A 20,817-nucleotide genomic window follows, 5' to 3' on the forward strand; every position below is an offset into this window, starting at 1 on the left:
ACTTTTCTAACTTCACGGGAGTTTTAAATCTGCCTCTAGCTAAACACCACACAATCAGCAGAGTGTAAAAATCCCTTTTAATTAAATCAAGTTTAAACTAGTCTGACCAGGGCTTCTAATCACCATAGAAATTTTGTTCAGAAAGAGATAGGATTGAATACTTTTGATTGACTGACAGCAAAAATAATTTTAAACTAAAGAATGGGAACATACCTACCCAGATAGACTTCCATGTGCCACTGAATGCTGCTGGTTATTGGTCCAACCAAGTTTATTTTAGTTTCGTTCGGCTTCAAGGCTCTCCATCACTTCGCCCCCTCCTACCTCACCTCCCTTCTTTCCTTCTACAGCCCAGCCCACACCCTCCGCTCCTCTGCCGCTAACCTCCTCACTGTGCCTCGTTCTCACCTGTCCCGCCGTCGACCCCCGGCTCACATCCTCTCCCTGGCCTGGAATGCCCTCCCTCTGCACATCCACCATGCTAGCTCTCTTCCTCCCTTCAAAGCCCTACTGAGAGCTCACCTCCTCCAGGAGGCCTTCCCAGACTGAGCCCCCACCTTCCTCTCCCCCTCCCCATCCCCCCTGCCTTACCTCCTTCCCCTCCCCACAGCACCTGTATATATGTTTGTACAGATTTATTACTCTATTTATTTTACTTGTACATATTTACTATTCTATTTATTTTATTTTGTTAATATGTTTTGTGTTGTTGTCTGTCTCCCCCTTCTAGACTGTGAGCCCGCTGTTGGGTAGGGACCGTCTCTATATGTTGCCAACTTGTACTTCCCAAGCGCTTAGTACAGTGCTCTGCACACAGTAAGCACTCAATAAATATGATTGAATGAATGACGTGCCAATTTTTAAGTTTGACTGATAGCTACATGTCTAAGTTACTTAAAATTCTGTTTCTAAATTTGTGGGGCAGTTTTATTCTTTGTTGCCTTCTACATACCCTGAATCTGATCATTATCAAAGAAGGATTCCCTAGCAGTTTTTTCTCTGAAAAGCTCGAATCCATGCCAGGGCTCGAAAAAGAACTTCAAATTCACTTTTCCTATGTACTTCATTAAGTCAGATCTCAAAAGTACTGAGCACATTCCCCCAGAATTGTAGCATGGTAAACAGGGAATAGGAGCTGGAGGCCACACTGTATGAGGGTCGGGAATTACTTGGAAGCACCCTAAATTAACCCTAAGCTGAAGTCCAGAGTAACAATAATTGTGGTATTTGTCATGCCCTTACTATGTGCCAAGCACTGTTCTAAGCACTGGGGTAGATATGAGGTAATCAGATTGAACACAGTCCCCATCCCATAGTCTTAATCCCCATTTTACAGATGAGGTAACTGATGCACAGAGAAGTTAAGTGACTTGCCTGAGATCACACAGCAGACGTGTGGCAGAGCTGGAATTACAACCCAAGTCCTGCTTTCCTGGCCCATGCTCTTTCCACTAGGCCATGCCCACGAAAAAAAAAAAAAACCACAAACAAAAACCCCCCACAAAACAAAAACAAAACACAAAAAACAAAAGACAGACCAGTGTCCTAAGATACTACAAAAAAAAAAAAAGAAATGTTAAGTGTTATTCCCCTGGACATGCCCTCAAATGTTCAAGTGCCAACACCTGTTGAGCTCACTGGGTTTCCAAGGCCACTCCAGTTTTAGTTAAACCTCTAAATTCAATCCTATACTAGTTATAGCTGACAAACAAGGAGGGAAAGTGATGGTGGGGTGAGAAATACAGGAAAAGGAGCACTTTCATCAAAACAAGACCAATCAGGGGGTTCCCAAAAAGTCAGGGACATTGTACCAGCCGTGGTCTGAGGTTGAGGCCTTAGACTGAAATGACTCCAGGGGTCACACCAGAGAAGTCAAACCCTCACGTTGGCCTTTCTGGGAACAATTATCCTCCCCAGATCTCAGGCTGGATTATTCCTGGGCGTACAATCACTTTTCCCCACCTCAGACCTTTAAACCTGGTCTGGGCTATGGGGTTCTGGACCCAGATGATTCTGCCAGAACAGTTCTAGATATATACTCAACTACTCAGCAGTAAATATTAACTCTGAGGCACAGAGGAGAGGAAAAAGAATGTTCAAACAGAATGGGGATCACCAAAAATTAGTAGGAAGTTAATAACGGTCCTTACTCTGGTAGTAAGAGAAACACTGGCACTGTGTAATGATGCAATCAAATCAGTAAATGAACCAAAGCACAATAATACAATTTTACTCAGCCCCAGGAACGCTGGCCACCACCAACATGTAATGTCCAAATATCATCTAGTACCATATTGTGAAATCTAGAAACTGTGGTGAAGCAGAAGATCATCATGAGCATGTGCGGGGAAATAGCTCCACACTGCCCCCTGGTGATGTCCAGGTCCTCTGCATCCTCCAATAGCTCAATCATGTGCTGAAATCTGGAACCTTAGCCAACACAACGCTCCACTGCTTACACATTCAGACCAGTTTCTAAATCCCCCAGCACTAAAAACAACTTGACTAAAAATAGCCAGCTAAGGAGGCAGCAACCAGGCCATTTTACCCCTGGGTCATGTCTGTAACTAGGAAACCCAATTTCATGAGATCACCTCTGCAGGACCTGTAAATCACCTTCGCTCTTTTTCTTCCTCTCTTGCTCCCTCACTTATCAACGGCCCGTCTGCAGGCTTGATAGCCAGGAGGAATAATGAGGCCCAGCGGAGGTGATATACAGGATAAGGGTGATGGGGATGTAGGAGGAGAGAGAAAGAGAGAGAGATAAAGAGAGAGAGAACACATAAAACATGGGTAATGGCATGAGTCATATGTGACTGGGATGGCACAGGAGGTGAGAGTTCACAGGGGGGCACCTGGAACGAAGGAGGGACAGGTGGAGGGGACAGAGAATGGGGGAGGGGAGATAACCCAGAGGGAATTTCAAGAAGCAAGTGATGGAAGGGGCAGATGTGCCTCAGGCAAGGAGTGGTATGCCGCAGTTGGGTCATTAAGCTTCTCTAATCTGATTGGAAGTGGTTATTCCTATAGGAAAATATTACAGATATTCTCCTGAGCTAAAGACAGATAAAGATTAGTCTAATCACTCCTCCTGTCAGAGTGAAGCTGGGTCTAACTTTTGATCACTTTCCTCTGGCCCTCTGCAGTTGCTCTGATTAGGGATTGATCCCCGGGCTCTTCTTTGATCAGAAGCCCTGGCAGCCTGCAGGTGCCATATGTCATCACATTAGCGAGCAGTATGGAGCAACAATATTAATCTCCCTTGCTAAATTTGGTCATCTGCTATGCCACATATTCTATGAATTTCAATAACGCCTGCCAAAGGCTCAAGGAAGCCTTATTTTATCCATTTTTGTCTTAGAGATGACTCAACACATAGTACTTAAGTCTAGAGAAGCACTTTCTGAAGTCCCCAGTTCAAAGCTGTTAGCTCTGAACCACCATGGCCCTTAAAATTATATTTTTAGTTTTTGTGGTTTGAAGCTATTACACACTCCATCCCTGATTTTCAAGGTACGCATTTGTGTTGGTTTGGCCTAGAAAATGTAAAATAATGGTATTCTTGCATACTGAAGGGGTGACATACATTCTTACATGCTGAAGAAATGACACACGAACATAAAACACGCGCTTTTTTTTCTAGCAACCGGCAATGCTTCAAACCAGGGTGTTTAGTATTCTAATTTTAAGCATTCTGCCTTCACATTGTGGTTTCACATGGAGTATTATTTCCATTTGCGAACTATTCTTTTAAATGATTTCATAACGGTAGATCAAGAGAAAAGACCCTTAGAAATCTGAATAATGTAAATCATATGGAGTTCAGAGGCTAAGCAAATTACACACCCTGAAGCTGCCCTTACTTTATGAAAGGAGCCTTTCTCCTGCTCTGGGCAATCCCAGCCCAAGGGAACTTGCATTTGAGAGTTTTCTAAACATTTCAGGTACACTTGAAAGCTGAAAGTAATTCTCATTTCCTATGCAGGATTAACTCGTTTCCAGCACAGAAAACGCAGTTCTCATTCACCACCACATACAAAAAGCACACTACCGGAGAGTTGAGAGGTTGGGGTACAAGGGTACGTTTAAGAAAAAAAAAATCACGAAAGAAAGAGCAACATTTTAAGTTGTCCTAAAACCTTCCACCCTGCTTCTGGATTTCTTTACCCACTTCCTCTATGTTTTGGCTGTTAATTGGTGCCCCGTTACCTACAGAGTTCCTGTAAGGGCCTGACAAGTTTCCTTAACTGGCAAAAACCAAAACGCAGGAGTCAGCCTTGCCAGATCTCATTCGTTCTGGCTTCACTTTTAAAGCCAGTTTTTTTGGCTGTTTGTTTGCGAAGTCTCCCCTTGGCAGGGAAAGCTTTGGCAAGAGGCGTTTCTGCGAGACGTTGCCCATCTCAGGATGTTCTTTTGCTGGGGAAGCTGCCGGAGCCCTCGCATTACCCTGTCGGAGCTTTGGGGCGGCTTCCAAAGTTGCTGGCTACTTGTGCAGCCCCCAAAGGGCCGGATCTCCAAGACGGGCACCGGCCTCCCTAATTACAGACCGCAAAATGCATGGTCGTGCCTGGTAACAACTAAGAAAGGGGCTTACCGTTTTGCTCCTTGTTGCTGGATAGCTGGAATTTGCTACTCAAATTGGATTCAGCCTGGACTCCATGTCTCCGGCCGGCCGGGAGGGATGTCAGCAGCAGGAGGAACCCGAAGAGGAGCATTTGGCTGATTTGGGAGGAGAGATCACACAGACACACGGGACTTTCAGCTCGGCAAGCCCCAGGCCCCCTTTTCACCACCACCCACAGAAGGCTGCGCTGGAGAAAAAGTCTTCAGCCTCCTCTGGCAGCGGGGAATCGCGGGGTAGTTTCCACATCATCCCATCCAAAACTTTTTTTTTTCCTCCAGCCCTTTTCCTGCGCTTTTTTTTTTTCTGCTGGAGGGATCAAAGCGTAGTCTGGCCCCGCACCAGCTTCCCCGGATCTGCAGGCTCCCGAAATGTGTCGAAGGGGCGAGGGGATGGGAGGAGGAGGAGGAGGAGGAGGAGCAGGAGGGGGGCTAAAAAAAAAGGGCGCTCGACCCACCGCGGGCCCAGAGAGGGTGGGCGGGTCACTTGGCGAGTCGGAGCACCTGTCAGCCCCGGGGGGCACAAACGGGGCGACCCCCCGGGGAGCGGGGCGAAGAGGCTGGGGCCTATCAACTCCTAGACTGTGAGCCCACTGTTGGGTAGGGACTGTCTCTCTAGGTTGCCACCTTGTACTTCCCAAGCGCTTAGTACAGTGCTCTGCACACAGCAAGCGCTCACTAAATCATCATCATCAATCGTATTTATTGAGCGCTTACTATGTGCAGAGCACTGTACTAAGCGCTTGGGAAGTACAAATTGGCAACCTATAGAGACAGTCCCTACCCAACGTTGGGCTCACAGTCTAAAAGGGGGAGACAGAGAACTAAACCAAACATACTAACAAAATAAAATAAATAGAATGGATATGTACAAGTAAAATAGAGTAATAAATGTGTACAAACATATATACAGGTGCTGTGAGGAAGGGAAGGAGGTAAGATGGGGGGATGGAGAGGGGGACGAGGGGGAGAGGAAGGAAGGGGCTCAGTCAGGGAAGGCCTCCTGGAGGAGGTGAGCTCTCGGCAGGGCCTTGAAAAATGAAATAAATACGATTGATTGATTGGCTGATCAACGGGCGAGCTGCCAACCGCGGCCCGCCCCCGGAGGGAGGAATACTGTACAGAAGGCCTGGTTGGGGGCAGGTGGGGAGAGTCCAGGCCGAGCTGGCCGGGGAAGGGGAGCAGAGATCAATCAATCAATCATTTATTGAGCGCTTACTGCGGGCAGAGCACTGGACTAAGCGCTTGGGAAGTACAAGTTGGCAACAGAGATCAATCAATCGTATTGATTGAGCGCTTACTGTGTGCAGGGCACTGGACTAAGCGCTTGGGAAGTACAAGTTGGCAAGATATAGAGACAGTCCCTACCCACCAGTGGGCTGACAGTCTAAAAGGCTATATCCAGCGTCCCTCCCCGCCACCGAAGTTCACCTGGTTTGGGCGGGCTTTTTGCTCCTTCTTCCTTCTCAAGTCAAAGAGGCGCGGCAGCCGCTCGGCCGGTCCCCATGGTAGCCCCCTCTCCTCCCCGCCCAGCCCTGCTCCGCTGCCCCGGGACCGGGCAAGCTCCCCTCCGGGGCGGCCAGTCTACTCTACCCGCCCCTTTCGGCTGCCTCCGTATTTCCGCGGCCGAGAGGGGGAGGAGGAGGAAGAAGAGGAGGAGGAGGAGGAGGAGGCGGGTAGCCGAGGAAGCCTGCACACCCACCGACGGAGCTGCTGGGGCTGGGGGAGCACAGAAAAGGCGGCGGCAGGTGGGAAATGTGCATATATATGTGTGTGCATACATGCATGTATATGCCTACATGCATATATGTGCATGCCTGCATGCATATATGTGCATGCCTACATGCATGTAGGCGTATGCCTACATGCATGTAGGCGTATGCCTACCTGCATGTAGGCGTATGCCTGTATGCATGTAGGCGTATGCCTGCATGCATGTAGGTGTATGCCTGCATGCATGTAGGTGTATGCCTACACATATCTATTCTATTTAGAATAAATAAATATGAATAGAATAAATAGAATAAATAAATATGTGTAGGCATACACCTACATGCATGTAGGCATACACCTACATGCATGTAGGTGTATGCCTGCATGCATGTAGGTGTATGCCTCCATGCATGTAGGTGTATGCCTCCATGCATGTAGGTGTATGCCTACACATATCTATTCTATTTATTCTAAATAGAATAAATAGATCTATTCTATTTATTTTATATCTATTCTATTCATTTCATTTTGTTAGTATGCTTGGTGTTGTTCTCTGTCTCCCCCTTTTAGACTGCGAGCCCACTGTTGGGTAGGGACTGGCTCTCTGTGTTGCCAATCTGTGCTTCCCAAGCGCTTAGTACAGTGCTCTGCACATAGTAAGCGCTCAATAAATACGATTGATTGGTGTGTATGCATACATGCATGTATGTGTATGCATGTATATATGTGTATGCATGTATATATGTGTATGCATGTATATATGTGTGTATGCATGCACGCCTCTGCATTTCCGCGGCCGAGAGGGGGAGGAGGAAGAGGAGGAGGAGGCGGGTAGCCGAGGCAGCCTGCACCCCCACCGACGGAGCTGCTGGGCCTAGGGGAGCGCGGAAAAGGCGGCGGCAGATGGGAAATGTGTATATATAATTAATTAATAAACTATAATTATATATTATATATATTATAATTATATTATATATTATAATTCTATATATAATTAATTGATTATAATTAATTAATTATGATGCATGCATTATAATTTAAAAAAAATTTTGAAAATGTCAATGTAGTAAAATCCCACAGGGCGCCGGATCACATTCTCGCAGAGTCCATGTCCTTCTATCTATCAATCAATCAATCGTATTTATTGAGCGCTTACTGTGTGCACAGCACTGTACTAAGCGCTTGGGAAGTACAAATTGGCAACATATAGAGACAGTCCCAACCAACAGTGGGCTCACAGTCTAAAAGGAGGGGGGAGTCTAAAAGAGGGGGGGAGTAGGCTGTAGATCGTGAGCCCACTGTTGGGTAGGGACCGTCTCTACATGTTGCCAACTTGCACTTCCCCAGTGCTTGGTGCAGTGCTCTGCACACAGTAAGAGCTCAATAAATACAATTGAATGAATGAATGAATGAATGTCCTAAGAAACGGTGCCTTCTGAATTATCGAGTCCAGGGAGAATAGCATCTGTATCTATGTTTGTACGTATTTATTACTCTACTTATTTATTTATTTTACTTGTACATATCTATTCTGTTTATTTTATTTTGTTAATATGTTTGGTTTTGTTCTCTGTCTCCCCCTTCTAGGCTGTGAGCCCACTGTTGGGTAGGGACCGTCTCTATATGTTGCCAACTTGCACTTCCCAAGCGCTTAGTACAGTGCTCTGCACACAGTAAGCGCTCAATAAATACAATTGAATGAATGAATGAATGTCCTAAGAAACGGTGCCTTCTGAATTATCGAGTCCAGGGAGACTAGCACCTGTATATATGTATATAGGTTTGTACATATTTATTACTCTATTTTACTTGTACATATCTATTCTATTTATTTTATTTTGTTAATATGTTTGGTTTTGTTCTCTGTCTCCCCCTTCTAGACTGTGAGCCCACTGTTGGGTAGGGACCGTCTCTATATGTTGCCAACTTGTACTTCCCAAGCGCTTAGTACAGTGCTCTGCACACAGTAAGCGCTCAATAAATACGAATGAATGAATGAATGCATGTATGTGTATGCATGTATATGTGTGTGTGTGTGTGTGTGTGTGTGTGTGTGTGTGTGTGTGTGTGTGTATGCATGCACGCACTGGCCCGGGGAGGGCGGAGACGCTGTGCAATGCACGAGTTGCAGCCTGCCGAGCAACACTACGACTGCCAACTGGACCCAAGCGCTTAGTACAGTGCCCTGCACACAGTCAGCGCTCAATAAATACGATTGAGCGAACAGGTGTCGCAACCCCACCAAGAGGGGTTCCATCGAATTTTTTGAGCGCCGACTGTGTGCAGAGCACTCTGCTCAACGCTGGGAAATTACAATTCAGCAACAGATACGCTCCCTCAGTCTGATCCGCACGGAATCCCCCACTCCACCCCCACTCTTGCAATGGCAAATGAGAAAGGTGTTTAAGGAACAACAACAAAAAAAAAAAAAAAATACAATAAAAGGGAAGTGGGAACGGGGCAGGGGAGGGGAACTGACAAAAGTATTTTAACTTCTCGTCACCCTTAATTGGCAGCTGCCCCCTAGATTCCGTGGGCATCGCCTGCTGGCTGGTGGTGAGACGGAGGCATTAATGCGGAACGGTCAATCGGAATAATAATAATAATTTTGGTATTTTAAACACTAGGCGCCAAGCACTGTTCTAAGCACTGGGTAGATACAGGGCAATCAGGTGTCCCACAGAGAGCTCACAGTCTTAATCCCCATTTCCCAGATGTGGTAACTGAGGCACAGGGAAGTTAAGTGACTTGTCCAAAGTCATACAGCTGATAAGTGGCAGAGCTGGGATTAGAACCCACGACCTCTGACTCCCAAGCCCGTGCTCTTTTCCCTGAGCCACGCTGCTTCTTTAGTAATTATTTTATTTTATTTTATTTTGTTAGTATGTTTGGTTTTGTTCTCTGTCTCCCCCTTTTAGACTGTGAGCCCACTGTTGGGTAGGGACTGTCTCTATATGTTGCCAACTTGTACTTCCCAAGCGCTTAGTACAGTGCTCTGCACACAGTAAGCGCTCAATAAATACGATTGATGATGATGATAATAATAAAGATTTTTTTTATTAAACTCTTACTCTGTGCCCAGCAGTGTTCTCAGTGTTGAAAATGATGGTATTTGTTAAGAGCTTATTCATTCATTCAGTCGTATTTATTGAGCGCTTATGTGCCAAGCACTGTTCTAAGTGCTGGGGGAGATACAAAGTAAGGTTGTCCCACGTGGGGCTCACAGTCTTAATGCCCTTTTTACAGATGAGACAATTGAGGCACCGAGAAGTGAAGTGATTGGCCCAAAGTCACACGGCCAGCAAGTGGCAGAACCGGAATTAGAACCCACGACCTCTGACTCCTAAGCCCGTGCTCTTTCCAATGAGCCATGGTCGTATTTAAGTGTTTGTTTTTTATGTGTTAAGTGTGTGAAGCCCAGGGGTAAATGCAACTTAACCCGTCCCACATGGGGCTCAGAATCCAAGTAGGGAGAGGCAGTATCCGAGCCCCATTTTACAGTTGAGGAAACTGAGACACAGAGAAGTGACTTGTCCAAGGTCACACAACAGGCAAGGGATGGAGGGAATTTAGAACCCTGGTCCTCTGACTCCTAGGCCTGTGGTCTTTCCTACCCTGGGCAGAGAGCACTGTATAAGGCACTTAAGAGACTGCAATAGGCATAAAGGAGCTGATTCCCAGTCTCAAGAGTTTATATTCTTGCCATGGAAGACTGACACTAGAAAAATTAACAGATGTAAGGGAAGAGGAAGGGGTGATGTGTATCTGACCGTGTCAGTAATGGTGTAAGATATGTACATAAGCACTATAGGTGATTCTGAGTTCACAAATGCCCAGATGGTACAGAAGTCCTGAGATGTCGTGGAGGGTCCTATCCTTGGGAGCGGAGAAATTGCCAGCTTCTCGTCAAAAGTGACAATCTGTCCAGAGAGACTATGGACAGAGGACACTCATGTAAACCCATCTCTGTGCCCTCCAGCTGTCAGCGTTGGGCTGGGTGATATCAGAGGGAAGGAGATAATCAGAAGAAATGGATTCTTGTGGGATGAACTGTGAGCCCCATGTGGCACAGGGACTGTGTCTGACCTCGTGTCTAACCCAGCATTTACAGCAGTGTTCAATACATAGTAAGCACTTAAATAATAATAATACATTCATAATGAACACCAGGGCATAACAGGCAGTGGTCTACAAGAATCCCATCAGGGCACAGAGCCCTCCCTTCCAGACCTGCCAAGTGAAAGTTGTTCCCAATGGTAGGTTAAAAGCCTTTTTTCAGATGTTGTAAACCTTTGTTTCTCTGCTGAGAGAGTCCTGGATGGAAAAAAGCAGAATAAGAAGTAGTCTGGCCTGGTGGAAAGAGTGTGGGCTTAGGAGTCAGGATTTGGGTTGAAATCTCAACTCTGGGATTTGTCAACTGTGTGACCTTGGGAAAGTCACTTAACTTCTCTGTACCTCAGTTCCTTCATCTGCAAAATGGTGATTAAATATTTGTTGTTTCTCCTACTTAGCCTGTGAGCCCCATGTGGGACCTTATCATCTTGAATCTCCCCCAGTGCTAAAGAAATATCACAATTACTACCTTACCTGACTGAGGTTCCCAAGTGGGAGTTAATGAGTTGTCCTTGGACTGAACTTTCGCACAAGGGGGTGGAATGTAGAAAAACATTCTACTGGGCACCTCCTTTTTCTTTTTAATGGCATTTGTTAAGCACTTACTATAAGCTAGGCACTGTACTAAACTGGGCAGAAACAAGCTAATCAGGTTAGATGCAGTCCATGTCCCACATGGAACTCAGTTGAGGGAACCTAGTCACAAAGAAGTTAAGTGCCTTGCCCAAGATCACACAGCTGATAGTTGGTGGAGCTGGCATTAGAACCCAGGTCCTCTGACTTCCAGTCCTGTGCACTTTTGACTAAGCCACACTGCATCTTATTCTGCTCTTCCCAATCTCTGACTCTGCAAGGAAAGAGAAATTTAAATCATCTGAAAAAATCATCTGTCAGACCGTATCTTTGTTTGCAAAAGGGCCGAACTTTCCTCCTTTCCCTGTTGTCTTTCCCCCATTCTATCGGAAGGTATTAAAAACCTAGAAACAAACCATACTTTGCCACAAATGTCATTCCCCAGTGATTTTGATGGGCCCCCTACAGATCAAATCCAGGAGGCTCCTGTGGTTTGCGAAGGTCCTTATGAGAGAACCTAAAGTGGAAATTGCCCGAGGGAAAAATCTGAAGTAACTGGTGATTTTTTTTTCCTGTTTCTGAAAATGTTGTCAATCCCTCCCACAGTGCTACTCCTTCCTTATTCGTGATCTAATCCTAAATCAACCCCATGTGCTTCCTGCCTCCTCATATGTTCGCTTTTCATTGCCCAGTGCCACATTATCTATAGAAGATCTACACACTTAAGAACCCACCTCTTAAATATGGCCCTAATGGTGGAGCCGGGAATGCTCACAAGGAAAGCAAGCTTTGCACTACATTTGCCACATTCCTTCTGGGAAATGGATGATACATATCTCCATGAGTGTGTGTTACCATTTTCAAACCCCACGCTTCCCTTGCACTCTCCTTCCTTCACCCTCACGGCCTATTTCTTTTTCACATCGATTAAACTTTGCAATAATTAGTTGTCTTTCCTCTAGGCTCTAGTGAGCACAACTTTTTGCCCCCTTTTCTGTGCTCTCAACCTTACCAGAAAAACCTTCCCTTCCTTTTCCCCAAACTATCGACCTTTCTTCAAAACACTACGAGAGCCTCTTCCTCTCAGATTAACCCTACCTGTCTCCAGTCCCTTCAACAATCACCAACCGTGTGCATATATTTACCGAAACAAGTTGTTACAGTATATAACCTTTTACAGTAGATGTTATTATACTTTATCTGTATTTATGGTTGTTTATATATGCTGGTCCAGCCCCTCCCAGTAGATTGTAGGCTTCCCAAGGTCCAAAATAGTCTTTCTTCCTTTGCAACATTGCACAGGCCCTAGGACATTACTTTGCCTACAGTGAGGCTTTGTACAATAAATACTGTTGAATGACTAACTAAATCAATGAATGACCAGTGCTGGTGTTTTTCTCTCAATCAGAAAAAAAAAGGAACATGCCGCCTTGGATACAGTCTCAAATTCATGATTAAAAATCAATTTCATGACTTTGCTGTACTGAAATGCTATAGTAAAAAAAATCCCATTTTACATGGTACATTCTCTGTATTTTTTTGTTTTACTTAAGGTATCCAGGTCCAGGGTCATCTGTTTCTATGGAGTCAGGAAATAAGGTAATCAGACTACTTTCTTCCTCAACTCCATAAACTCTTTATGTCAATAAAGCAAGCTGCAAATTATTTTCGGGCTCATCCTCTGATACATCCCACCGCACCGGACTGGCTAGTTACGGGTTGAAATCATTTCAGTGGGATTCTTCACCTTTCTTAAAGCACCAAGCCATCCAATTCAGTCAATGAACAATTTGTTTTTTGCTACTTATCTCTTTGGTTTCAATTCATCGTGGAATCCTGAGGCCACCTATGAAGTCAATGGGATGGGACAGGCAGGATGGAAGGCCTGGAGTTGCTGCCTGTCAATCAGGCAGCTTGTTGATGTCACTGGGTTATAGTACAGTTCTCTGTACACTTCATTCATTCATTTGTATTGAACACTTACCGTGTGGAAAGCACTGTACTAAACACTTTGTACTAAGTGCGCTGAACATAGTAAAGGCTCAATAAATACTAAAGGCTCAATAAATACTAATGATTGATTGGATACTGAAGCAAGCTAGAATCCGGACTAGTAACATAGTGGTATAAACTGACTTTTTCATACAGTGTAGTCCATACTAGTGTTAGGTAAGTGCCTAGGCAGGTTTAGTCCATGCTGATTCTGACAAAGTGATTTTTTTCTTCTGTGATTTTCAAAAAAAGAAAAAACTCCTCATGCAGGTGTGGTCAATAAGGCCTAACTCCTTCCCCTTTACAGCCAATCCTCAATTGTTCATAGTAATGGGGGATGGGGATTATTGAATCCTTTAACTTCTCCCCCCACCTGCTGGTGGAGGTGCTAATGAGCACTGAAATTTTCCAAAGCAGGCGGTGGGAAAGAAGAAGAAGAAAAAACCAAACAAAGGGCTAGATAATCCACCAACTAGATAATCTGTTCCTAAATAATAAGAATTGATGGTGTTTACAGGGGTTTAGCTACTAAAAATGTGGTGACTGAGGGGTGAGACCTTAAAATATTGATGCATCTGGAACTGGGGAGTACTGAACAAACTACTTAATAGAAAGGGTAGAGTGACTCCTATGAAAAAATACTTCTTTTCCCATTTTTGTTTATTGATTAGATGTTATTGATTTCTGTTAGCCTTTGAATAGTACTGGCCTTGTCTTTAGACCATGTCTGTGACCTAAAAATCCTGAGACTTCAACAAAATTCATCTTCCGTTTCACTCAAAACACTGTGTTCAGTCCATGCATGCCTGCATTTTTGGCCATGGGATTTGGCCTAGTAAGTGCCCCCCTCTGATAAACAGCTGCTGCATGTGGGCTTCCTGCACATTGCTTCCAATTTACCAGGACTCTGAGGATTCCCAAAACTTTGTGGAGACAGTGGAGTGAAGGGGCATGATTGAGGGTCTGGAAAGACTTGCAATGCTAGCTGGAAGCTGTGGGTAAAGCTTGCTTGGTGCTCCACACAAGCAGTGACTTAGATTGTAAACTCTTTGAGAGCAAGGAACATGTGTTTTGTTTCTAGCATACTGGTTCCTACAGTCAGTTTGGTACTCACTAAATACCACTGATAGATTAACTGATGCTAAGAATTAGATTTGCCCAAGCAGTCTACTAGAAAAATTTTCATAAAAAGGGCTGACTGTTCCCTTACTTGCCCCCCATTTTTCATATCCTCATTAACAAAGATACTGTAACTCTGCATTGGCATTTTGTCTGTAAAAAAAAAAAGCTGTATAAGTTTCACTTTCTACTTCCTTTTGCTTAGTGGATCCAGCAGATGGTACTTACATACTTTACTTCCCTCGCCCTAAACTTCTGTCCAACACACAGGTCATGGATGAAGCCGGCTAAAACATCCAAAATTCCCAGAATCCATATGATGTTTCAACCGAACTACTCGTGACTTCCATTTGCCTAGCGGAGTAAAATACAGTTAAAGCCTGCACAACCAAAGTGCTGCTCAAGCTGACCTTTATGTTGACTTATTCATTACAAAACTTCACCTTGCATGTGCTTTTTTAAAAATTCTTGACAAAGAAAACAAAAAGCAGACACCTCTGTTCCTTTATCTTTCCTCTTTTATTTTCCTTCTCCCATCTTTCCTCTTCCAGCCAACATTCCTAACTTTTTAATCTCCTTAAGAGTAAGGGGTATGCAGAGAAAATTAATTTTCTCCACCTCGGTTCTTTTTCAGCAGCTGCAATCCAGAAGAGCATGACACTGTTGGGGAAGCCCACCAGAGGAGTGGGGAGCGGGTTACTTGGCAAAGTTTTGTCATGTCTCACAAGCTAGAATTTCCAGAGAGGAAGAGAAAGCAGTTTGAGAAAATGTCCTGACTTGAATTGCCAAACCTGCGATCTTCTCTCCAGCTCCCCAGGTTCCTACAGGGGAGTATGGTCAAAGGAGTGCATGTTATAATTATCATAATAACTCTGGTACTTGTTAAGTGCTTACTGTGTGCCAAGCACTAGGAAAGACACAAGATCATCAGGTTGAACACAGTCTCTGCCTGATATAGGGCTCACAGTTTAAAGGGGAAGGAGAGTAGAGATTTAATCCCCGTTTTGCAGATGAGGAAACTGAAGCATGGAGAAGTAACTTGCCCAAGTTCATACAGCAGGCAGGTGGTGAAGCTGGAATTAGAACCCAGGTTCTCTGACTCCTAGGGCCTAGACCATGGTGCTTTTGGGTTTCTTTGGTGTAGAAGTGGGTAAGGTCAGGGGAAAACTGGAGTCCAGTTTGAAAGTTTTGCTCCTCACCTGCTCCTTCGTGATCATGGTTCACAAAATAAGTCAGTAATAGGCCCCTCCTTTGCATATGATCACCGTAGCAGGAATTCTTGAGTTTTCAGGTATTGAAATTTAGCCAAATACCTAGGCAGGAAAATAGATGACTGAATTCAAGTTGACTGATTGTTTAATAAATGCTGAATAATAATGGAAAATGAGAAACAATGTTGCCTAGTGGAAAGGGCACAGGCCTGGGAGACAGGGAACTAATCCCAGCTCCACCACTTGCCTACTGTTTGACAACAAAATATTTATGTTTCAGTTTCCTCATCTATAAATTGAGGATTAAATACTTGATTGCTCTCTGACTGTGTGGTCAGCTGATTTTCTTGTATCTACCCCTGCACTTAGTTCAGTGCATGGTACATAGTAAGTTCTTAACAGTTATCTGATTCAGCTTTCTTAAGTCGATCATGTGTTTGCTATGGACAGTAGCAGGATACCAAAAGAGTGGGCTAATTAAGTCAATTAACACAATTTGCTGAGCTCGGAACACTGTTTTAGGCACTAGGGGAAATGCTACAGAGTACCTTGATGATTTCCTACTGCAGCTCAGCACAGTCACGTGACTTCTCTAATGCCAACCCATTCACTGTATCTTGATCCCATCTATCTTGCCACTGACCCCTTGCCCATGTCCTGCTTGACCTGGAACTCTCTCCCCCTTCATATGTGAAAAAACCACCACTCTTCCCACCTTCAAAGCCTTATTAAAACACATAGTAATAATTCCAGTATTTGGTAAGTGCTTATTATATGCCAGGCACTGTACTAAGAGCACATCTCTCCTCCAAGACATCAACATAGCCCTCATTTTCCTTCTGTGTTACCCTTGCGCTTGGATTTGTATTTTTTATTCAGCAGCCATCAGCCCTCAGTACTTATGGACATAGCCATAATTTATTTTAATATCTGTCTCCCCCTTTAGACTAAGCTTCTCGTCGGCAGGGAACATGTCTACCAACTCTGTTATACCGTACTCACCCAAGCACTTAGTACAGTGCTCTGTACACAGTAAATGCTGAATAAGGATGACCGATTCATTAAGTAAAACCAAATAAATATTTTGGAGATGTATAGTCTCAGATATTTACAGAAGCAAACAAATTTCACTAGGTAAACAGATTAGAATGGAAGAGATGCAGTTGCGGGGAGTGAGGGGGAGAGGGCCAGTAACAGTGATGGATTCTAAAAGCAGGGTTACTTTTAACCAAAGGTCATATGGTGCATAGAGCTAGTGTCAAAGGGGCTGCCAGCCTCTTACTGGTCAGTAAAGCCACACAAGAAGCATGGGAAATCAGGCAGACGGTAGCCTCACCTATAAACATGAAAGACGTGAATCTATTCTGAATTGGATCAGACTCATCGTACCCTTAAAACCCTGACATCATTTTTTCTGGACCAAAGTTTCTCAAATTCAATTGCCGTGTATAACGGTTGCGGACTCCAATATGACAAATCACAGCAGAGAGGTCAAGACATAGCTATGCCTTCTCCTTTGGGGGCTGGTGACCCTCTTGTTTTAGAGGTCATGGGAGACAGACTCTTTCACTTTGTGGGCATTGTTTCAAATTCAGCCCCTTTAGAGAACTGCTGGCCTTTGTAAGGTAGCGAGCAGTGTCACTTCACCACTAAGAAGTCAACATAATACAGTGTAGTTGCACCCTTGTTAGTATTCGCAGCAGGAAGGCTGAGAGAACTTGAGGAGATTTTACATTACATCCCTCCTGCACTTACAAGGCTCAAATCGACATGAGCCCTGTCACATTGCTCTACCATTTTCTCCTATTTTTAAAAACCATGCCTTCATGCCAAAATCAGGAACTTTGGTGTCTTTCTTAATTCAACTTTGGGAGTAGTTTTTAAATATCAGACCCACAAAAATTAAATTTGATGCCGAATTTGTCGATTAAGACTGTGAGCCCTATGTGGGACAGGGACTGTATCCAACCCAATTACCTTGTATCTATCCCAGTGCTCAATACAGTGCCTGGCACATAATAAGTGCTTAAATAGTAGTAGTAATAATAATAATTTGCTATTCCTACCTATATGAGGGCCAGGGACTAGGTCTAACTCCCACTTGAGTATTTTATCTCAGAGTTTAATGTAGCCCTCTGCACACAGTAAGTACTTAATAAATACTACTACAGCTACTAGGGTAGGGATCCACTAAGCAGATAAAGTAAAAATTGCCACCTCAAGGAGAAGATAAGAGAGCTGCCCTTCATTTTTGAAGATGATGCCAAGCAGTTCATTTTGTAAATCACTTAAAATCAATCAATGCTATTTATTAAGTGTTTATTGTAGGAAAATTGGTAGCCACATTCCCTTGCCACAGGAACTTACAGTCTAGAAGGGGAGATAGATTAATCGGTTAATTACAGATGTGTTCAAAGGTGCTTTAGGCTCATAGTGGAGTGAATATCAAGTGCTTAAAGGGTACTGATCCAAATTCATAAACAATGCAAAAGGGAGAGGGTGTAGAGGAAAAGAGTGCTTAATCAGGGAAGGCCTCTTGGAGGAGATATGATTTTAATGAGACTTTGAAGGTGGGGAGAGTAGGGGTCTGTCATATATGAAGGAGGAGGGAGAGGATGTAGGTAAACGGTGGGCAGAGAGATAAACAAGACTAAGGTAGAGGGGAATATACCAGTACATTGCATTGACATTGGTAAAATCATTGTTCAATCATGAACAAACCAATTCGCTGAACCTATTAGAGCAGGAATTATGGTTAGTAAAGAGCGATACTAGGGAAGAGGTAGAGATTAGGCATTTAGGTTTTAGGTTTGGGTTTAGAACAACCCATTATTTCACAGAAAATAAACAGGTCTTTTGACTTAATTGCAAAATGAAACTTCTGAATTATGCCAATGCCATTTTATTCTAATACACTATTTTATATTTCCAATCTCTCAAAACTTCTCGATGCATCTTCCAAATGCAAATAAATATAGACAAGGCATGATTAAAATAATTCCATCCTTACCAATAGCTTGGTCAAGAAGAAAACAGGGACTCCAGAACCTAAAAGAAATCAAGGCTGTGTCTACACAGGCAAACTGAACAGCAGTTTGGAAAAAAAAATCAAAATGGATTTTGCATAATACTTAATAATTCATTGCAATCCCTGCTTCAATTTCCGTCCTGTTCAACGAGACATAGTAACTAGTAGTTTTAGTTGTAATTCAGCACAGTTTGCCTTGATAATGCTAGATTTAATTTGTGAAAATAAAGCAAGCAGGTTCATAGATAAGGTGGGCTTTCTTGGTACGCTTCTTGATTGGCCATGGAGTAGCCAAATTGAAAGCTGGTGACCTGAAGTGCTGAAAGCCCATTTGCTCCCATACTGCTGGCCTGTCTGGATTCTGGGAACAGTGGTTTGGGAATTGGGCCCGAAATGCCAGAAGTGCCTACAATGCTCTCTGTTAACCAAGATAACAGGTTGCTGTGTTACGGCTTCTGAGATAATGTCAGAGCCGAGACTAGTGGTGTGTGAGCTTTTTTTATTAATGATAATAATAATAATAATGATGATGGCATTTGTTAAGCGCTTACTATGCACAAAGCACTGTTCTAAGCGCTGGGGGGGTACAAGGTAATCAGGTTGTCCCACATGGGGCTCAAACTCTTAATCCCCATTTTACAGATGAGGTAACGGAGGCACAGAGAAGTTAAGTGACTTGCCCAAAGTCACAAACCTGACAAGTGGCGGAGCTGGCATTAGAACCCATGACCTCTGACTCCCAAGCCCGGGCTCTTTCCACTGAGCCACTCTGTAATGGTATTTGTTAAGCGCTTACTATGTGTCAAGCACTGTTCTAATCTCTGGGATAGATAAAAGTTGTAAAAGTTTATCAGATTGGATTTAGTCCTTGTCCCACATGGGGCTCACATTCTAATTTGGAGGGAGGAGGATTTAGTCTTCATTTTACAGATGAGGTAACTGAGGCACAGGGAGGTTAATTGATTTACCTAAGGTTACACAGCAGAGCTGGAATTAGAACCAAGTTCTCTGACTCCCAGGTTCCTGGTTTTTCCACTAGGCAACACTGCTTCTCGTGAAAGGTTCAGATTCCAATCCCACCATTGTGCAAGTTACTTAGGCATGAGGAGCAATGTGGCCTAGTGGAAAGAGGACCTGGGTTCTAATCCCAGCTCTGCTAATTGCCTGCTGTGTGACCTTGAGCAAGTCACTTAACTTCTCTGTGCCTCAGATTCATCATCTGTAAAATGAGGATTCAATACCTGTTTTTCCTTTCTTAGGCTGTAAGCCCCTTCTGGGCAGGGACCGTGTCTAACCTGATTAACTTGTATCTACCCCAGGGTTTAGAAAAGTGCTTGACACCTACTAAGTATATTTTGGCTGTTCGGGTTACATTTGTGGATTCACTTTTTCATGACTCTTTTACCAAATGAAGAATGTGGTAGGTATTTTATAGAAGTTTGTTTTGATCATTTACAGGAGCAATTCATTTTTAGCAAATTCCTTCTCTTTCCAAACAGTGTTTAACAGAAGAGAAATCACATTAAAAGTGCAGTAAGGCTGTGTTATATACCAAAATATTTTCTCCAAAGTAACCGCTGATACTTTTTTCTTACCAACAGGGTAAGAAAAGTCATCCTGTCACAGATCCAGATGAGAAAAGACATTTGAAAATGAATATCACTTTACTGTTATCTATTAAAGGGAATTTAAAATAAGAATACTATTTCAATAACTCCTGCTATTTTGGATTTCTTTTAGACTACCTCACTGTCTCCAGACCTACTCAGTGGCCACAGCTACTCAGTGTTCACGAAGCAAAGCTCCCCCTGAATTCTTCAACTGGAATTTTGTCTAGGTCAAGACTGCAGGATTATGTCCAGTATCTGAAAATATTTGAAGCTGCCATATGGTTCGTTGTAGGGGGAAGCCCAGGAGAGACCACTGTTGCAGGAATGGGTCTGGGAAAGCAGGTGGGAAGAAGAAACAAAAATCCCTTAACTCTCTTGATCCTATTTTGTTTGTTGTAGCTCCCAAAACAGATCAATTTAAGAGCTAATTATTAGTGCTAAGAGAGAAGAAAACAAAAGTGCCAGGAAAGGACAGAGGTATCCCGAGATTATGTTATTTAGCCAGGAATTCTGAGGCAAGAATGTACTAGAGAAGTACCATCCTCCACACCGGGAGTCAGGGAATCCGATTTTAATCCCAGTTCTGCCACTTCCCAGGTGTGTGACATTGGGCAAGTCACTCAACTTCTCTGTTCCTCAATTCCTCAACTATGAAATGGGGACTAAATACCCATTCTTCCTCACTTTTAGAACAGAGGATATGTCTCATCTGACTATTGTGTATCTACTCCAGCACTTAGAACAGTACTGGGCACAGAGTAAGGACTTTACAAATATTATTATCATTAGCAGTAACAGAAGTATTGTTGGTGTTACTATTATTACCATATTACTGTAG

The 20,817-nt window shown here is 43.7% G+C and overlaps 1 protein-coding gene and 1 long non-coding RNA gene across 3 annotated transcripts in view; one reads left to right on the forward strand and one right to left on the reverse strand.

Annotated features, from left to right (window-relative positions):
- The window catches only part of PDGFC (platelet derived growth factor C), a 181,536-nt gene extending 175,390 nt beyond the window's left edge, over positions 1-6,146 (reverse strand). Inside the window, exons 1-2 of one of the 2 annotated variants that reach the window (XM_038755299.1) lie at positions 6,052-6,146; positions 4,595-4,719 (exon numbers count right to left, since the gene is read on the reverse strand). In XM_038755299.1, the coding sequence (XP_038611227.1) occupies positions 4,595-4,715 (121 nt within the window). In that variant the 5' untranslated portion in view covers positions 4,716-4,719; positions 6,052-6,146. Of the gene's footprint in view, positions 1-4,594; positions 4,935-6,051 lie in introns of those variants that run through there. The other variant, XM_038755298.1, reaches the window with a different exon arrangement.
- LOC119935806 lies at positions 6,061-20,519 on the forward strand. The gene is made up of 3 exons (XR_005453447.1): positions 6,061-6,368; positions 12,573-12,618; positions 20,110-20,519. It is a non-coding gene; the product is annotated as an uncharacterized LOC119935806 (long non-coding RNA).
- The last annotated feature ends 298 nt before the right edge of the window (positions 20,520-20,817 follow it).

Source organism: Tachyglossus aculeatus, chromosome 12 (assembly GCF_015852505.1).
Source record: "Tachyglossus aculeatus isolate mTacAcu1 chromosome 12, mTacAcu1.pri, whole genome shotgun sequence".
Classification (NCBI taxonomy): Eukaryota; Metazoa; Chordata; class Mammalia; order Monotremata; family Tachyglossidae; genus Tachyglossus; species Tachyglossus aculeatus.